The 17,510-nt window shown below is 39.9% G+C and overlaps 2 protein-coding genes across 60 annotated transcripts in view; one reads left to right on the top strand and one right to left on the bottom strand.

Annotated features, from left to right (window-relative positions):
• ank2b (ankyrin 2b, neuronal) overlaps positions 1-10,907 on the top strand; it is a 176,320-nt gene extending 165,413 nt beyond the window's left edge. For 34 of the 36 annotated variants that reach the window (XM_074623608.1, XM_074623606.1, XM_074623613.1 and 31 more), the window contains 6 exons: positions 4,256-4,348; positions 4,929-5,012; positions 5,146-5,310; positions 5,703-5,891; positions 6,151-6,242; positions 7,565-10,907. In XM_074623608.1, the coding sequence (XP_074479709.1) occupies positions 4,256-4,348; positions 4,929-5,012; positions 5,146-5,310; positions 5,703-5,891; positions 6,151-6,242; positions 7,565-7,808 (867 nt within the window). In that variant the 3' untranslated portion in view covers positions 7,809-10,907. The remainder of the gene's footprint in view (positions 1-4,255; positions 4,349-4,928; positions 5,013-5,145; positions 5,311-5,702; positions 5,892-6,150; positions 6,243-7,564) is intronic. The other 2 variants (XM_074623611.1, XM_074623619.1) reach the window with 2 other exon arrangements.
• A 1,430-nt stretch (positions 10,908-12,337) lies between these two features.
• The window catches only part of camk2d1 (calcium/calmodulin-dependent protein kinase (CaM kinase) II delta 1), a 77,970-nt gene continuing 72,797 nt past the window's right edge, over positions 12,338-17,510 (bottom strand). For 12 of the 24 annotated variants that reach the window (XM_074623577.1, XM_074623585.1, XM_074623591.1 and 9 more), the window contains 4 exons: positions 16,461-16,536; positions 16,251-16,345; positions 15,622-15,850; positions 12,338-13,979 (listed from right to left, as the gene is read on the bottom strand). In XM_074623577.1, the coding sequence (XP_074479678.1) occupies positions 13,976-13,979; positions 15,622-15,850; positions 16,251-16,345; positions 16,461-16,536 (404 nt within the window). In that variant the 3' untranslated portion in view covers positions 12,338-13,975. Of the gene's footprint in view, positions 13,980-15,616; positions 15,851-16,250; positions 16,346-16,460; positions 16,537-16,791; positions 16,813-17,510 lie in introns of those variants that run through there. The other 12 variants (XM_074623572.1, XM_074623575.1, XM_074623571.1 and 9 more) reach the window with 3 other exon arrangements.

Here is a 17,510-nt window from a genome sequence, read left to right as displayed (position 1 = left end):
CCCAGAATCAATATTGTCAGATATGGAATATGCTTTGACTTCATACGACTCAGAAGTCACTGACATGAGACCACGATCACCTCAGTCAGAGGGATCTGATTATGAATGTAAACCCTTGCCATCTGAGTCACCAATACCTGATTTTACAAAGACATTTGTAGAAAATATCATGACTGCGAGAGACATATCACCCACTGAATTTTCTGGTTCAGATGATTTGTCACAAACTTTAGACCTGTTTTGTACAGAAGAGAGGTCAACATCACCAGAGTCTTTTGAATCAGATAAGGAAGAATTACTTTTGCCACCCAAATCATCAACACCCGAATTAAAAGACCCAACTGCCAATGGAGCAACCATCGATAGCACTGTTTTATCAACAACAATGGCACCTAACTCACCTGAGGAATCAGCCATCAAAGAAGCTGAGTATAATCTAATTTATGATGCAGAGCTGTGGAAGCTGATTTCTCAAGTACATGATCCTCAGTATGTGGGAGAAACTTTCAGCAGTAAAACAGGGTTTATGCAATTTGTAGGCAGCACAATAGAATATGAAAGGGGTGTTCCCGATGATGAACAAGATAAAAATGAGCATGATGCCATTGCCACAGTACCACCTTCAGAGGGGACACATCCATTTACTTCAGCAGACACTGATGATGGCTTTTTCTGCACGACAAGTGCACAAGTTATATCTGACATACCTGTTTCAGAGTCACCTCCACCAGTGGTTGAACACGTTTTGTCCTCAGGAGCAGTTCCATACAGACAGGCTAAATACATATTTGAAATACCTGCCCTTGAGGCACAAACAGAGTCTGATGATGATTGGGTGGTTGTATCAGTATCTGACATAGAGGATGATGATCTATGCTATTCACCAGAATCCTTGATAGACTATAGACCCATATCCCCTAATTCTGTCATGGTGATAGAAGCAAGAGCATCATCACCAGAATCTGTCACATCAATCAATGAGTTTAGACCACTCTCACCAGATTCCCCTTTACCTGAATTTGCAATGGCAATGCCAGAGTATGTAACGTTCCTGAGATCAGCATCATCTTCACCTGAATCTATAGCATCAGATATAGATTATGTGCTATTTGGAAATTTGGAATCTCAGTTTGCGGAAAGCAGGCCATCATCTCCAGAATCTGCACTGTCAGAGGATCAGAATGAGAGAGAAAGGTCATTGTCACCTGACTCACTGCCTGAATACAGACCCATGTCCCTTGAATCAGCCATGCAAATGGTTGACAAAAGAGCATCGTCTCCAGAATCGATGCCTGAGTTCAATGAGAACAGGTCACTGTCTCCAGACTCTCCCATCCCTCAGTTTACAGTATCACTGGAGTACACCCCTACATATAGGTCATCATCACCTGAATCAATGGGTTCAGATTCAGAGTGCGAGCTTATGGTCACATCATCAAGAGACGCTGAGACCGACAGACCATCCTCATGTGAATCCATATCATCAGTCAATGAGTTCAGAAAACTATTGCCTGATTCACCAGTACCTGATTTTATGAGAATATTGTCTTCTTATTTTATGGATGGTATCCACATTGATAGATCATCTTCACCAGTGTCTATTTCATCAGACTCTGAGTTTGTTGCTTTACCTATTGATTGTTGGATTGATGATAGCCCAAGGCCACTGAGCCCTCAAACTGCGGAGTCAGAGGAGGAATTAGACTTTTGTTGTGAGGGTACTGAACTTTTGAGTCATGTGACATCTCCTTTATTACCTGGCCAGTCTTCATCATCACCTAACAAAAGGCCATTGGCTGTGTCATCATTACTAATTCAAACTAGTGAGACAAAGTCTGAGAAAGGACTTGTCAATCCTGACATAAAAATGACAGGACTGCAATCAGAAGATTTGTCATACGAATGGATCCAGCATGGACCAGAAGCTGAACGTATCTCAACATTACAAACCACTGTTTGTGAGGAAGACTTCCAAAAAGACGTTCCTGTGAGACCATCACCAGTTCAAGATGCAAAAAGAAATGAAAAGAAGATCTTACCCATCAGTGCTGGAGAATTAAAGAACAAGACAGCCTCACAAAGGGTAAGACTGAGAGCATGACAATCAAGCAAAGACTCACTTTTGTTTTGGATGGATTCATTAACATGTCACTTGGAGGAAATAACTGCCTTGATGAACTAATAACAAAATGGAGTGCAGTTCCTTTTTATTTTTCTGACGCTAAGCTCCCTTTGAAGTTGCATGTTGTGGCTTCACATATATTGTTCTAAACCTAAATGAGATATTGGCTGAATGGAAAATAATCATTGCACAGTGATGCTAACCTGGTGAAATGTTGAGGTGAGTTTAATGGTGCATACCAATCTGTATGTTGAATTTTTTATTTTTGTAAACTTATTTAGATCATATTGATATTCACTTACAGGCTCCTCCTCAGACACCAGAGGAAACACAGTTTCAAACAGACGATGATGTGTATGACCAGAACTCATACACAACCCACAGAACTGAGAAGACATCATGTTTAAAGTTGGACACATCGCAAGGGCACTCAGAGTGGGAGTTGTCCCCTGAGGAATTACAGTCCAGTGAGCTTTTTTCACCCATGTCAACTCAGTTTTTGGTACCACCAGATTATGAAGCAGTATTTTCAGGACATCAAACCCTGAGAGTTTCTGAATGCAGCCAAGCCTCTTTGAATGATTTGAGTCCAGTGTCTCCAGTGTTCAGTGATTCAATTTCAGCTCAGGTTATGGCTGAGGCCGCCAACAAGGGAGACTCTGAAAATGCTGAAAACTTTGAGTTTTCCCCAGACTTTAACAGAGTCCTCTCAGACTTTGAGAAAACAGTCTCTGAATTTGAATCAGAAGATCTAAAGGTCATACCAAAGGAAGTCAGTAAGGGATCGGAATCTCCACAGCTCTCTGATTCAGATGTGGAATTCTTCGACTGCAGTCAAACCCTCTCGGATTTCTCTGAACCAGAAGAAGTGAAACTGGAGCATGAGATTACCTATCATATCTCTGAACCCCCGTCCCCAATGCCTGGTAGTAGCCCTGATGTTGGCTTCCTGAAAGGGAGCCCGCAGTACACTGCTCACCCTTTCCTCCAAGTGGACGACTACAAGCGCTTCTCTTCTGGCAGTGAATGTTTCAGTGAATTAGCGTATGATTCAGAAGGATCACGGGAGGGTCGAACAGAGGGCGACCTCCCGTTGTGTGAGGAGCTGCCTTCCAGAGATCAGGCAGGGTATTGCGATGATGATGACTTCCTGGGAAGGGTAAGGGGTTGAGCATGAGCACAGTGCTGCACTGGCTTTTTTCCTGCCTGGCCAGACTGGTTGATGTGGTGCTGTATTTAAGACTCAAACCCAGAAGATAAACACACTAAGTTTGCACTTTACCTAAATGGGGCTGATGACTGCTTTGGTGTGCATGGGTGCCTAAACTTTCAAGGAATTTATAAAAATGTAACAGCTATGATGATTTGCTGTGTCAGCAGTGGCTGAAAAAGGCATTGCCATTGGTGGTGTGATGTGTTTGCAGTTTCACTTTTGAAGATTGATTTACAAGCTGCTGTAAAAAACTATAACATGTAACTCTTTGTTCGCACCTGTTTGCATCCTTTGATTGCTGTTGTTCCCATCAGTGTGCGAAATATTATTTGACAATCGGACTGTCCCATACTATTTGAAAAATAGAGTAGGCGTACTTCAGCCACACATTAAAGTAATATCACGGTTTATTTCAACCTGGCGTATTTCCCATAAATGTGATCATTGTGACTCTATGGGTCGTGCTAATTTTGCACTTGCCAACTCCATTGTAGAGATTTGGGGAAACGAGAACTCAAACAAAACAACGTATGAGCAAGCCTCCTACAGCTTTCCAGATTATTTTTAGATAGTGGCCGACTAGCAAATCTCCAAACCTATTTTGCATGTGGAATTGTTTATCTGTATGTATGTGTACTTGTTTTTCGCACACTGGTTCCCATCCTTGCACGTTTATTTCAGTTGAAAGTTTTTGTATAACTGTGCCTTCTCTTCATCTCACATCACTATTGTGTACAGCCATGCATTTTTTTATTCATTGTAGTCCCTTATTCCATTTGTCTGTACACAAACCTTTTTGGCAAGCGAACATAAAAGTGAGGTTCAGAGAAAAGAAGGAACAGCTGCTGTCTGCACGAGTGTGCTGTAGTAACACGCTGTAACACTGACCTGATACATTGACCCATGCTGGTCTCTCCCAGGAGATAGCAGAGGAGCTAGGGTCGCTGTCCTCTGATAGCTCAGAGGAGGAGGTGCTGACCACCAGGGTGGTTCGACGCAGAGTTATCATTCAGGTAAACAGCAGCATCATCTGTGGAGTGGTGCAGCTTTTGTGGGTAGCAGCGGTTTAGTGCTCCTTGGTGTTTTTTTATTTTCGCTGGACTTGACTTACCGGATTAATCATAATATACAGAACGTCCCTTACTTGCTTTGCACAAAAAGGAAAATTTCTAACGGTGGAAAAGGACTTTTAAACATTCATTTTCTGTTATTTTTTTGTAATTGTTAATTTGTTTCTGCACGCTCACTTGCTTTTAATTTGTTCATGTCTACATCATTTTCTTTTTTCTGTTATAGAAATTGAAGCCACAATGTGTAGAAACTTAAACTGACTTTGGCGCCCCCAATTTTTTAGTTTTTACAAAAAAAATGCATCAAATATCATCAAGATGATTTGAAAGATTCTATACTTGCATTAAAATTCTACACATATGGGCTTTAAAATAGACTGTAGATTTGGTGGTGTTGGTCATGTACGGGTAATTTATATCATATGTTGCTTGAAATACTTTCTCTGATGCTAATAGCTTGCTGTTTGTTATTGTCCTCTGTGCAGTTACCTGTGAACTGATATTATGTTTTGTCTTTTTACAGGCCGATAACCTACCAGACATCCCACCACACACTGTCACAGAGGAGAAGTACACAGATGAGCATGGCAACATGGTAGTTAAGAAAGTAAGTATCATCAAAATATCCAGAATTTGTACTTAAAACCACAGCACTACTCCTTGGCCTGTATGATGAAAAACATGTTAACCAGCTTAAATGTTTTACAGCAAAGTTATTCACTTCTTGTTTTGTCCACCAGATCACACGGAAGGTGATTCGTAAATACGTGTCGGCAGACGGCATGGAGACACAGGAAGTGACCATTGAGGGCTCTCACCAGGAGACAGTGCAGATCGAGGAGGGAGACACCGTCTCCAGAGTGGTGAAGAGGACTGTGCTTCACAGTGAGGGAGATCAGAAAGAGGTCAGTGTCATCTACCAGCTACTCTCGTGATTTCATGGCAGCGTTACTTTAATCATAACTACTGTACATTAGCCTACTTGGCATTCATCAAACAGTAAACTTTGCTATTTATAATGTGTGCAAATCAGTACCTCATCTTTATTCAGGTGTTTAAAGGGGAACTACGCCCATTTTATAAATTCATACATGTTATTCCTATGGTCTAAGACAGTCCAAAAAATATTAGTAAATATGAACAACTCTCCCAAATCCAAAAACCAGAGTGCTAAAACTTAAACTTGTGAGGTCATAGGATGTGTGGAGCTGCTCCATAAGCAATGAATGAATGGAAGACATACATATACATAGTATATTCTACATAGTACATAACATCTCGTCGTCTTCTCTCACAGTTGACCTTCTCGGAGCCCCTGGCCCTGGGCGCCGCCAGATCATCAGAGTTTGAGGTGGAGCCAGTGAAAGGTCGAAAGGTCAGCAAGGTTGTCAAGACAACGGTGGTGAGAGGTGAGAGGATGGAGAAGCAGACGGGAGACCCCTCGCTGGCTGCAGATCTCCCCTCAGCCAGACAGGACTTTGAGAAGGTCAGTGTGTCCAGAGATTACTAAAAAAATGATTCTATGAAGAGCTGATTTCACACATTTACCAGGTATTCTATTGAGATTAGCTCTTGGTCATGAGAAGAAATAAAAAAAAGTGTGGAGTTGCTGTTGGTTTTGATACCAAAATCACAGTGTAATGCTGATATGTGTTTTTTTTAAATATAACTTAAGCAGATCTTTATGTCAGATTCCTCTACCCTCCTTCTGATCCCTCTCTCCTCCCTCGTTCTTTCCCCTCCAGGCATTGAGTTATGCTGGAGGCTTTGGGAAAGTGCTCGTGCCTCATGTAGTAGAGAAAGAGATTGTGCAGGACGACGGTTCTGTGGTTAAAAGGTTGGACAGCCGCATGGGAATGTGTAGAACTGACCGCAAAGAAACTGGTGTTTACTAAGAGGGCAGTTGGCAGAGGTTAACATGGAAGCATGGTGTGATTGCACTCTTATCTTCTCACCTGTAATGTTACAGTCCCAACTTTGTTTTTGACTTTGCAGATTAAGTTTTACTCACCAGCCTTTTTGCTGAGATCTGGAATGCAGCAACACTTTTAGACTAGGGTTGTCAAAGTTAACGTGATAATAACGCAAATTCGTTTTAACGCCACTAATTACTTTAATGCATTAACGCATTGATTTTTAGGTTGTAGCCGGCTTTAAAGCTAGAGTGAAGATACTGGCATCATGCGAAACTAGAAAACCTAACCGCTTTTTAGGTTACTGTGGCATGGAAACATACCAGTGGGTGAGGAGTTACATTTTCAAAGAGAAGAGGGCAAATATGGGAATCTACAGATGCCAATATTAAAATGTAATTATTTAATCAAACTGAAAATTCATTATGTATTTGAATGCACATGATCTACGAAATTTAAATTTGGAAAATCAAAAATTCCATTTGCATTTTAATGTTTAAAATTAAAAAAGGTGATTTTCAGTTAAATTCCATAAGGAATTATGTTGAATTATGATCAATCCAGTCAGCTTTTATTTTATAAATCCATTTTTTCCAATAAGACAATCATCACAATCATAATTGTACTTTTCATTACAGTGTCTTTCTCTCTCTTCCCTGTCTGTCTTGATTAATGAAAGTGGTGTCATGAAATAAAACAGGTATTTTGGGAAAATTGAATTGCAAAATAAAAACAGAAACACAATGCTGGAATAAAATGCAAATTATCTAAAATATTTTTTTATTGTGAAAATGACCAAGCTAAATGAACATTTCACAACAATATGCTTAGTTTTAAAATGCATTTAACAATTTCACAGTTAAAGATTTTAACAGTATTATTTTGTCAAATTATTTGTCAGTGGAGTTTTTATTTCACTCCAGCAGTAATTATGCACTGTAATTTGTTGTGTAATTATTGAACCATGAAATTTCATACATGGAAATAATAATGGGATTTTTCTATTTTAATTTTGAATTTAAATTTCATTAACATGAATGGAATGAAATCTCTATTTGATTAAATTATTTAACATTAATATTGGCAGCCCTGGATTTCCATATTCAGAGATAGTGACTACTGCGCTGTGGCCCGTTTAACCCCTATAGAGTGTATTTGGTTGATGACCAGTAGCCTATGTCCAGTGACTGCTGCTCCATCAGAGTCAGCTTGGATGTGGTGTAACTCTTCTTTTCTGTTCCTGCAGAAGCCAGATGCGTAAGTCGCGAACCCAGAAGAGGACTGTGGTGAGGGATGGCCAGGGGAAGCACGTGCACCTGGAGCGTCTGGACGACAACCCGGACGCCCTGCAGCCCGACGCACTGCAGCAGCACCTGCACCGACTGCTCCAACGCTACTGTGAGGACGACCAGGAGAGGGAGGAGGAGGAGGAGAAGGAAGAGAAGGAAGAGGAGGAGGAGGAGGAGGAGGAGGAGGAATTCTTTGACTGAGCAGCTGCTTCCACTGATCTTCAGGTCAGGTCCCCCCCCCTCTTGTTGTCCTCGCCGATCACGGGATTCTACTTTTTCTTTCTTCTTCGTCTTCTTTTTTGTCGAATACTGGGACAGTATTTCCACGCTTTAACACTCTTCCTTCCTTCACGTTGTGTTTCCTTTGCTCTTTTTGTGACCAAAGATGGCACCCTTGACCCTGATTTTTTTGCTTTTACCTTTCGGGCTGCTGTGGTGCGGTTTTCGGTACGACGCACCAAAGGTGGAGCGAAGTCAAAAAGTGGGCATCTTGGATGTTTCGCCTCACGCACAGGCCTCTTCTTGAAAACTCTTGTAAACATTTGTATATATAGAGGAGATGAAAAAAAATCATGCTTGGACTGGGGAAAAATTCAAAAAAAATTGAAAGCATTTAATACATTAGCCCACGTAAACCTGCTGTACATGCACCGATTCAGCTGGAGAATGGCCACCGTACAGATGAGATTAATGTCTGGTAGAGAATACATTGGGAGGAGTGAATGTGTGTATCACCATGGACTCTATATACAGCCAAACATCACCCTGCTGATCTGTTTACAAAGGCTGTGTGATCACACCTTTTGTCTTCCCATGATGACCTTTTTTTGTTCATGTGTCTTTCTAATGTGTGTTGTGCATTCACATTTTATCTGTCACAGAGCTGCCACTTCTTCTGTGTGTGTATATATATATATATACAGTGTGTCTATTGAGAAAGAAAGTAGTGATGAGGAATGTTTTCGATGCAGATTGAGCACTTACCCCGCTGTTCTCGTATAGCTCCCGTCGTCTGTGTTTCACCGTCCACCTTCACACGCTGCTTCTCCTCACCTCATGCCGCAGCCGTGCTCATATGACTGTCCTCTATCAAGCCTTTTAAAGGAACAGGCTGGCTTTATTTTTTCTTCTTGTCAACAAGTTTCATGTGCAGAGCCAGACCAACAATGAACTGACCTACTAATAAGTATTGTGTGTGTGTACCTGATAGATCTTCTTCCTCCGTGCCATAGAGCTCCATTGTTGTCCAATTAAAACACGTCAATGTATGAAAATGTACCTTAAAGGGAGATTTGACAAGTATTTAATACTCTTATCAACACGGGAGTGGATAAATATGCTGCTTTATGCAAATGTACGGTATATATTTATTATTGGAGATCAATTAACAACACAAAACAATGACAAATATTGTCCAGAAACCACATATCTTGACGTCAGAGGTCAAGGGACCCCTTTGAAAATGGCCAAAATTTAGCGCAAGTTTGGAGCGTTAAAGTTCCAAAGTTGCGTTAAAAAAATGAGTGGCGTTAAAACAAATTTGCGTTAACGTGTTATCATCGTGTTAACTTTGACAGCTCTAATTAAAATTAGTGGACGTGTTTTAACATGTTTACTCAGCCGGTTGTATAATGTCTTTAACTGACATTATAACCCTGACGATGTCATAGTGATGTCATCAGGGTAACCTCAGTTTGGGCTTGTAGCCTACACATTGTTAACTGAAAAACCTGCGTTACAAGCTGGAGATGTGTTTGAAAAATGTAGGTGCTTTATCAGGCAGGAAGGGTCTAATGGAAAAAATGCATTATGGGAAATGTAGGAGCTCATACTAGGGCCTAACAGTCAGGATATCTCTGCCTCTGCTTTATGAACTTTATGAAAGTGCAGTCTAAAATCACTTTTTAATGTCCATCCTTTAAGGTCGTAAAACGTTCCCTTCTTGCGTCTCATCATCAGTTTTCATAATTTACAGTTTCCCTGAGTCTGTATTTAGATTCAGCTCGTCAGTGCTGAATGTTGTCTTTTGCCAATTAACACATTTTAATTGTCTGTCAGCTTAGTTTCTATTCAATCGTGTGTGATGCTGAAAATCGCTTCGTCAGGCAGAAACTATGTTTTGATGTGAGCTTTGATTTACATAATTTCCATAATTTTTTCCCTGAAGCATTTAGGCTACTTAATTATTACTGCAAATTACAAAGCTTTGTCATCCTAATCGTGTTATTCTATAATGAAACAAACAACCGCTGTCATCAGAAAGTGATATTGCTTTAGCTGATGCTAGAGAGGGAGGACATCCGAAATCACAAAATTGCATTTCGTTGGTTCCTCACATCCTCAGTAATTAATGCAATTAAGGGAATTGACAATGTCATTTATTACTGAAAATAGTCCCCAACAAATGTCCTATTTCCTCCTGTTTGAGTAACCACGGTGACCAGCTGTTTTAGGAAATTACTGAGTCTTTTTAAATTATGAAACTTTAATATTTGTGAGTCATTTTTAAAGATTTACATCTTCAGTAGAAACCAATGGGTTTGGAGCTGAGAGGCACTGACAGGGTAGGAAGTCAGAACGCATTAAGAGACGGTCTAACACATTGTTGGTTTTGGTCTTTTCATGGGGTTTGTTGACGATAATGAAATATGGAATAACACCAGACTTATCCTTTTATGTTTTAGACACTACACATGCTTTAATTGTTGATTTGACTTGTTCTTATCACTGCTATCAAAGGATCGACACATCAACTTAAAATGTGACTTCCGTCATCAGACACATACTTCCTTATTTATTTATTGCCGTCCTTTTTGTGATCCCTGTATACTCCAGCAGTTGAAGCTGAGAGTGATGTGTGTGTGTGTGTGTGTGTGTGTTTGGCTGTGTGTGTTTGAATGTGTTCTGAAGCTAAAAGTCAAGACAAATTTGCCATCATAGGAAAAAACAGGATTGGATTTGAAAGCTGGTTGAATTGTGTACAGGCTGATAAAGTATGTTTGGTGTTCATCTACAGTTGAGACTTTATCTGTGTAACAATACGATCCTCACGTTGCCGTTTACTTTTGTGCGTGATCCAATGGAAGAATAAAAGAAATGTCCAAAAAAAGAGACCACTGATTTGATAAATGAGCATCTTGTTTCCATGGTGATGAGAATATATACATATTAACAGTGCAAATATCTATGCGGGCATGTATGACTATCAAATTATTACTAAAAAATAAACCTGAAACGCTAACAAGGCATAGCAGCTGCAGTGTGTACATGGCAGAACAATAAAACTGTACATGTGTCAAATGTGAAGTGATGTCGTTCTTTCTAACGGCAGCCTGGAAGGAGTTCAAGCTAACTGGTGTTGACGGGTGACGGCCAGACTTTTGGACAGTGCATAACTAATAATGGAGAGACTTCAACATTTGTTTCATTTTTCCACAGTTATTCCAAGTTGTGTGTGCAGCCTGAATTTCAGCAGAACTGGATACAAAACAACATTGACTCTACTCTGAGGAAACTCATCATCTGATGGCAGTAAGGTGATCCTGGGCCAATAGACTGAAGACACAACAATGGCTTAATACAGGTTTTTAGGCTATATTAAAATGAATTAGTAGGCTGCGCAGTTATATTAAGAGGCATTATTGTTTGTTATAACCATAAACTGAAGTGGACGTAGTCACCATTGGTTTGTGGAATACCATTCTGAAGCCTCAAGTTGTCATTTGGATGACGCTACTTTGTTTTTTTGGAGCCAGAAGTGACCATATTTGGTGATATTTGCCTGCAGGTTTCCAGAATCTCGGCCAGCTTCCTCAGGACCTGGTTGTGCCGCCATCTGTAGCGCCTTTGGGTCAGTGCAGTCTTGCATCCTGACAGGATGTGTTGTAGGCTTGCATTGATGGTACTGCACAGGGAGCAGCTCTCCTCTTTGCTGAACCACTGGTGGAGGTTTTCGAGGGCAGGCCAGGGTGTCGTATGTTGCACCGCCCTTTCCGCCCTGGACGCCGGCATTCGCACTTCTCACCAGCGGGTCAGTAGACTCCCTTAGCTCCAGGACCAATCTTGCCTTTTCCTGTTTGTAACCCAGACTGATGGACTGGAGCGGGAGCTGCAGTGCATTCCTCCCAAAGAGGCCAGTGTCGGAGAGGCATCGAGGCAGCCCTAGCCATTTCCGGATGTATGTGTTGGCAGCTTGGTTCAGGAATGTAGATAAACTCCATGGCAAACTCAATGAGCTGGTGGGGAACGGATCCATAGGCGTTGGCGAGATCTAGCCAACACGACATGCGGGTCGCCTTTCTCTCGCTTGGCTCTCTGGATCTGTTCCCATATCATTGTGTAGTGCCTTCTGAACGCTGGTGTCAATGTTTCCATTGCCAATGAGGTAGTTGGTCATCCTCTTGGCTACCACTGAGAAGAAGATCTTTCCCTCTACGTTAAGCATTGCAAAGCTCCTGAACTGGCTTAGTTGGCTGGAATTCTGCTCCTTTGGGATGAAGACAGCCACTCCGAAGGGATGCACTTGTTCTTCCACGCTGTTCTCTTGAGGTTCCACAGGGTCTTCAGCACGTAATAATAATAGTAGCATTGATTGTCAAGCAGGGCCACGACAGCAGACACAACCATGATCTAGGTATGATCCATATATATGTACACATATACGGTATGTATGTGTGTGTATGTGTGTGTGTGGGAAAAGAAGACAAAATTAAACAAGTACAAACCAAGTCATTTGGCATAAATCTCACATTTTATTCGATATTACTAAAACATAGATCAGGCTTGTCCCATCATGGTAACATTATATACCAGTGTCCCGTCAGGAATTTCAATGCATCTTAAAAAGATAAAAACAAAGTGTGGTGTGTGAGGGACAAATGTGATTCAACAAAAAGAATGCAAACTGTTTTCCAAGCAAAAAAAAAAAATCTCAATACCCTTAACACCAACGTAATCATCAGTGGACACCCTGTGACTTTATCTTCAAACTGTTCCCTGTGCTTTTGATTCTGGAATTTAAATTCCCATTCGTTGTTTTTTTCCTCCATCCTAATCTTCAGTGTTTTAAATTATGAACCTTTAGATATGAATCTGCAAGTGATGCCAAAAAATCCCTTTCATTTTACAGTGATATGAAAATAACAATAGAGTAACACAACAAGAACTATAATGGTGATTTACTGCTCCGTAATTCTGGCTAAAAAAAATCCAATTCCCTCGTGACAAAAATGAACTAACTAATGGCTAACTTACTTCCAGAACCAAAAGTTTGAGCTGAATTTGTCTTTCCCTGTCAGTATCAACATCATGATTCTACTTTATTCTTGTCCAGTGTAAAAACATTGGTGCTGTAAAAACATTGGTGCTGTAAAAACATTGGCATACACCAGTTGGACGTAGAGTAGCACAGAATAAAGGTGGGACTCGATCAAGGTTGAAAGGGCTTAAAGGAAAGCACTAATAATGACGGGTTGGAGGAACAGGCTTCAACATCACAATACCAAAAGTAAACACAACAAAATAGCTGATAAAATTCACATAATTAGCTCCTTATTGTGTGGAAAATTGAGCGGAAAGAGTCACAGAATGGCCTTTAAGAATTCTATGCATGTCTATGCATTCTATCATAAGAGACCGCGATGATGGAAGTCCGAACAGACAAAATAAAACATATGTTTCAATTGACTTTCCCTTTTAAACATGTAGTTAAAATTCCTAGTAAACATACTTGGTGCCAGTGGCAAACCAGAAAACACATTTTGTAAAATTAGCCATATTGGATACTGCTAAAAATGAAGCAAAGAGAGAGCGATTTACATCAATTACCAAAACTTATACATCACCAAAACAAAAGCAAGCTCGTGCCTGACCTCGGCAAATTCTGAAAAGATACATGAGTAAAAAGCAGATATGTGATATATTGGTCGTCGTGCCCAAAAGGCGAAAACATCACAACAGCTCATGAATCTTCAATATGTGCAATATTTAAATGATAAACTGTCACTACATGACTGGAAGTTTCACATATTTCAACCAGCCCATTAAAAATGAATCAACTGGAACAACTTGTTCCTCTGAAAACCTCTTCTATTGATCTAAAAAACACTCCCATAAGGAACACCACACACTCTCACTACAAAATGATATTGTCAAGACTTGAAGTTTTACCCTCGTTTAGTTTTTTTTTTTTAACATGTTCAATAATCTTCAGTCCAGCAGCGACAATATGTAAACAACACACTGAGAGGGCAGAGCTCTAGCTATCGTGGGCAGGGATTGGCTGAGGAATCTGATAGACACTTGGTAGGCGGGGTCTGTTTAGCTGACTGTTGTAGGCTGGAGGGTGTTTGTGGTCAAAGATGGTCCTCTCAACTGAAACACAAATCACATGTGGATTAATTACGAGATAAAAAGCCCTATACATTTCAATCATGACATCTCACTTCATTTTGTCCTGTAGTTTGTTTTCAATGTCAAATATTTTCTTTACTTTTCCTTTTGCTTGATATTCTTTTTTTGAAAATAGAATATCTAATTTTTCCCCAATGGGAACCATTGAGTTGGAATTAAACTCTACTATGAATTTTTTTTTAACATACTATACTACGACTTGTTAAAACAATTTCGACATACTATACATTGACTTTTATTTTTTCAACATACTATACTATGACTTTTTTTGAAAAAACTTTGACTTTTTATTTTTTCGACTTATGTATTATGACTTTTTTGACATACGATACTATGACTTCTTGATATTTTTTCGACATACTGCACTATGAGATTTTTTCGACATATTATACTATGACTTTTTTTCGACATACTTTACTATGACTTCTTTTTATTTTTTGACAAACTATACAAAGACTTTTTTAAATTTTCTTCATTTACTATACTAGGACTTTTTTTTTACATATATCACTGACTTTTTTTCAACATACTATGCTATGACTTTTTTTTCCATAATACTAAACTATGACCTCAATTTTTCTGACATACTATACTATGACTTTTTTTGACATACTATAATATGAGTGTTATTTTTTCGACAGACTATATTATGATTTTTTATTTTTTCGACACTATACTATGACTTTTCTTCATGAAATTTTCAACATGCAATACTACGACTTTTTTTCGACATACTACACTTTGACTTTTTTTTTAAGAAATTTAATTGTGGACTCTAAAATTGCCCGTAGGTGTGAATGTGAGCGTGAATGGTTGTCTGTCTCTATGTGTCAGCCCTGCGATGGACTGGCGACCTGTCCAGGGTGTACCCTGCCTTCGCCCAATGTCGGCTGGGATCGGCTCCAGCCCCCCCGCGACCTCTAATGGGATAAGCGGTTGCAGATGGATGGATGGATGGATATACAAAGACTTATTTTTCATAACATTTTCGACATTCTATACTATGACTTAACATGAAATTTTCAACATGCTATACTATGACTTCTTTTCATGAAATTTACGACATACTATAATATTACTTTTTTTCATGAAATTTACAACATGCTATACTATGACTTTTTTTCAACATACTATACTATGACCTTTTTTTCATAAAATTTTTGACATACTAGTCTGACATTTCTTTCCATGAAATTTTGGACATACTATACTATGACTTTTTTTTTGACATACTATATTATGACTTTTTTCAACATTTATAAATACTTTTTTCTTAAAGTCCAAAGTTCATTATTTTGTTAATGTGTTTACGGTGCATATTCTTGATGCGTTATACCTCATATTCACTACATACTTTTGGTGTCCCGTGTGAGGCTTATTAATTATCGTTAAATATGTTGGTACCCTTTAAGGCATTCATGCTACAGCATCAACAGCAAATCAAAACAAGCAGATCAGAGAACGATTTGAATAAAAAATATAAATATGATAAAATATCCATAAAAAAATATTAGATTGTTTTGTAGAAAAATCTGCAGCAAGACAAGAAAGCATCGGAGGTGAAAGACAGAGAGGATGACAAGGGAGGAGGTGTTGGCCTTACTTGGTGGGCACGGTGGGCGAGCCGGAGCGGTGGAAGTGGATGTTCTGCCACTTGCTGTCGCGGCGGTGCCAGATGCGGGTCTCCTCTGACTGCATGGTGCGAGGCATGCCGTTGCTGTCGATGTACTGGGTGAGGCGGATGTAGGCGATGCAGGCAGCCTCGTCCCCAATCAGGTGGACGTGGGGGTTGAGCAGGATGGTGTGGATGGGCTGCTTCACCTTGGATAGAGCTGCAGAGGAGAAGAGCACGGATGAAGGAGACGAGGAGGATAAGACTTAATATGACAGCTCTTTAGACGACTACGTCTGAGGTGCAACTGAACACTGCGCGAATCAACTCTACATTTACCAGTTTCCTTCTCTACTTTGAGTCCTTTAATGTAATTTTTCAACACTGTGAGCTCCTCAAAATGAAATTCCACGCCCTCAATATATCGAGGGGGAAGCAAAAATCTCAGATTTCTCAAAAGCTGGACAAATAAATGCAAAACAATCTGCATGGATGGATACCACTAGAGTTAAATCGTACACTTTGTGCTTGTACTATCGTGCTCAACCTAAGAAGTAATGCTTTTATCATTGTTACAATCCCCAAACATAAACGCTGTGTTTCAAACACTCATTCTTTACCATTCTCAAAGTAGAAGCGGTGGAAGTCGGTGCCCTCCACCAAGTTGCCCAAAGCCTCCGGCTCAAAGGACGTGAGGCCAGGGTCACATATCTTCCTGAAATATAATAATAGACAGACAGCTATATTAGAGTCAGGGAAATATTTGGTTTAACAGGTAGAAGTCTGTCAGATATTTTGAGTCGTAAGTAAATTAAACTAGTTGAACTAACGTGTAGGCTTCAAAGTCGCCGTTGTTGATGGCCTCAATGAGCTGCTCAGTGACTTTAATGATCTCCTGCTTACGAGCTGAGACACAGAGACAAAGAGAAACAAAGGCATGTTAGATTAGATGGAATACACAAACCCCTGATCAATATGAAAAGAAGCACAAATTAAGGTTAAGAATGGACCAATGTGTAACATCAGGACAACATCGACCCAAAATCACAACATCCAGGGACTGAGGTTCACGCAGAAACACAGTCACATAGAAATGAATAAAGGAAAAGACTGGTAGGAAGTTAGTCAGCATGGTTCGACATAGAACAACATCAAAATTACCTTTCATGCTAAGTAGGTAAGCTAGGAAACAATGAATGGAGAGAATAAGTGCTTTTGTTGCGGCTTGCTAAAAGTACACCCACCACTGACATTACACTATGGAGATGACATAATGGAGTCAAACACACACACACACACAGACCAATACTGTAAATCCATTTTTACCTTCAACAGCTTGAAGTCCACTGTTGTTCCCAGCTAACTGAACACTTACAGTCTTCAGACTGAGCTGTGCACTGATTCCCTCAAGTGACAATAAAAGCAAAAAAGAACTAACTGCAGAAAGGTGAGACATGTTCTCTAGTACACTTTGCTTTGTTGGTTCGAGACTAAAACTAGCAGCTGCAGCCTCAGACAGGCTGGATACATCCAGAATACCCTCCTCTGATTGGCTGTTTTCATTGAAATCCTGACACAGCAGAAATAATGTTGTGGACTTTACTTTGTAAACACCAGTCAGTACTAAGTTTCTATTTGCAGAGACACTATCAGTTTTCTAAAGGGGCCCCACGGCTTTTTACTTTTTACGAAACTGCACAATAATTTGGCAGATGATTTGTCCGAATTGTAATTTATATTATTCACACATTCACACACATCAGGAACAATTAGTGTTTATGCATCTTGATGTGTAGATGCCGTGTAGACCAAGCTTGTGTTTAATGGACTACTGCTCTACCACCACTACAGCTGCTTGACTTTGAATTGCTAGTACTGTA

This window comes from Sebastes fasciatus, chromosome 22 (genome assembly GCF_043250625.1).
Source record: "Sebastes fasciatus isolate fSebFas1 chromosome 22, fSebFas1.pri, whole genome shotgun sequence".
Taxonomy (NCBI): domain Eukaryota; kingdom Metazoa; phylum Chordata; class Actinopteri; order Perciformes; family Sebastidae; genus Sebastes; species Sebastes fasciatus.
Note: the sequence above shows the minus strand (reverse complement) of the source record. Positions and strands in the feature narration are given on the sequence as shown.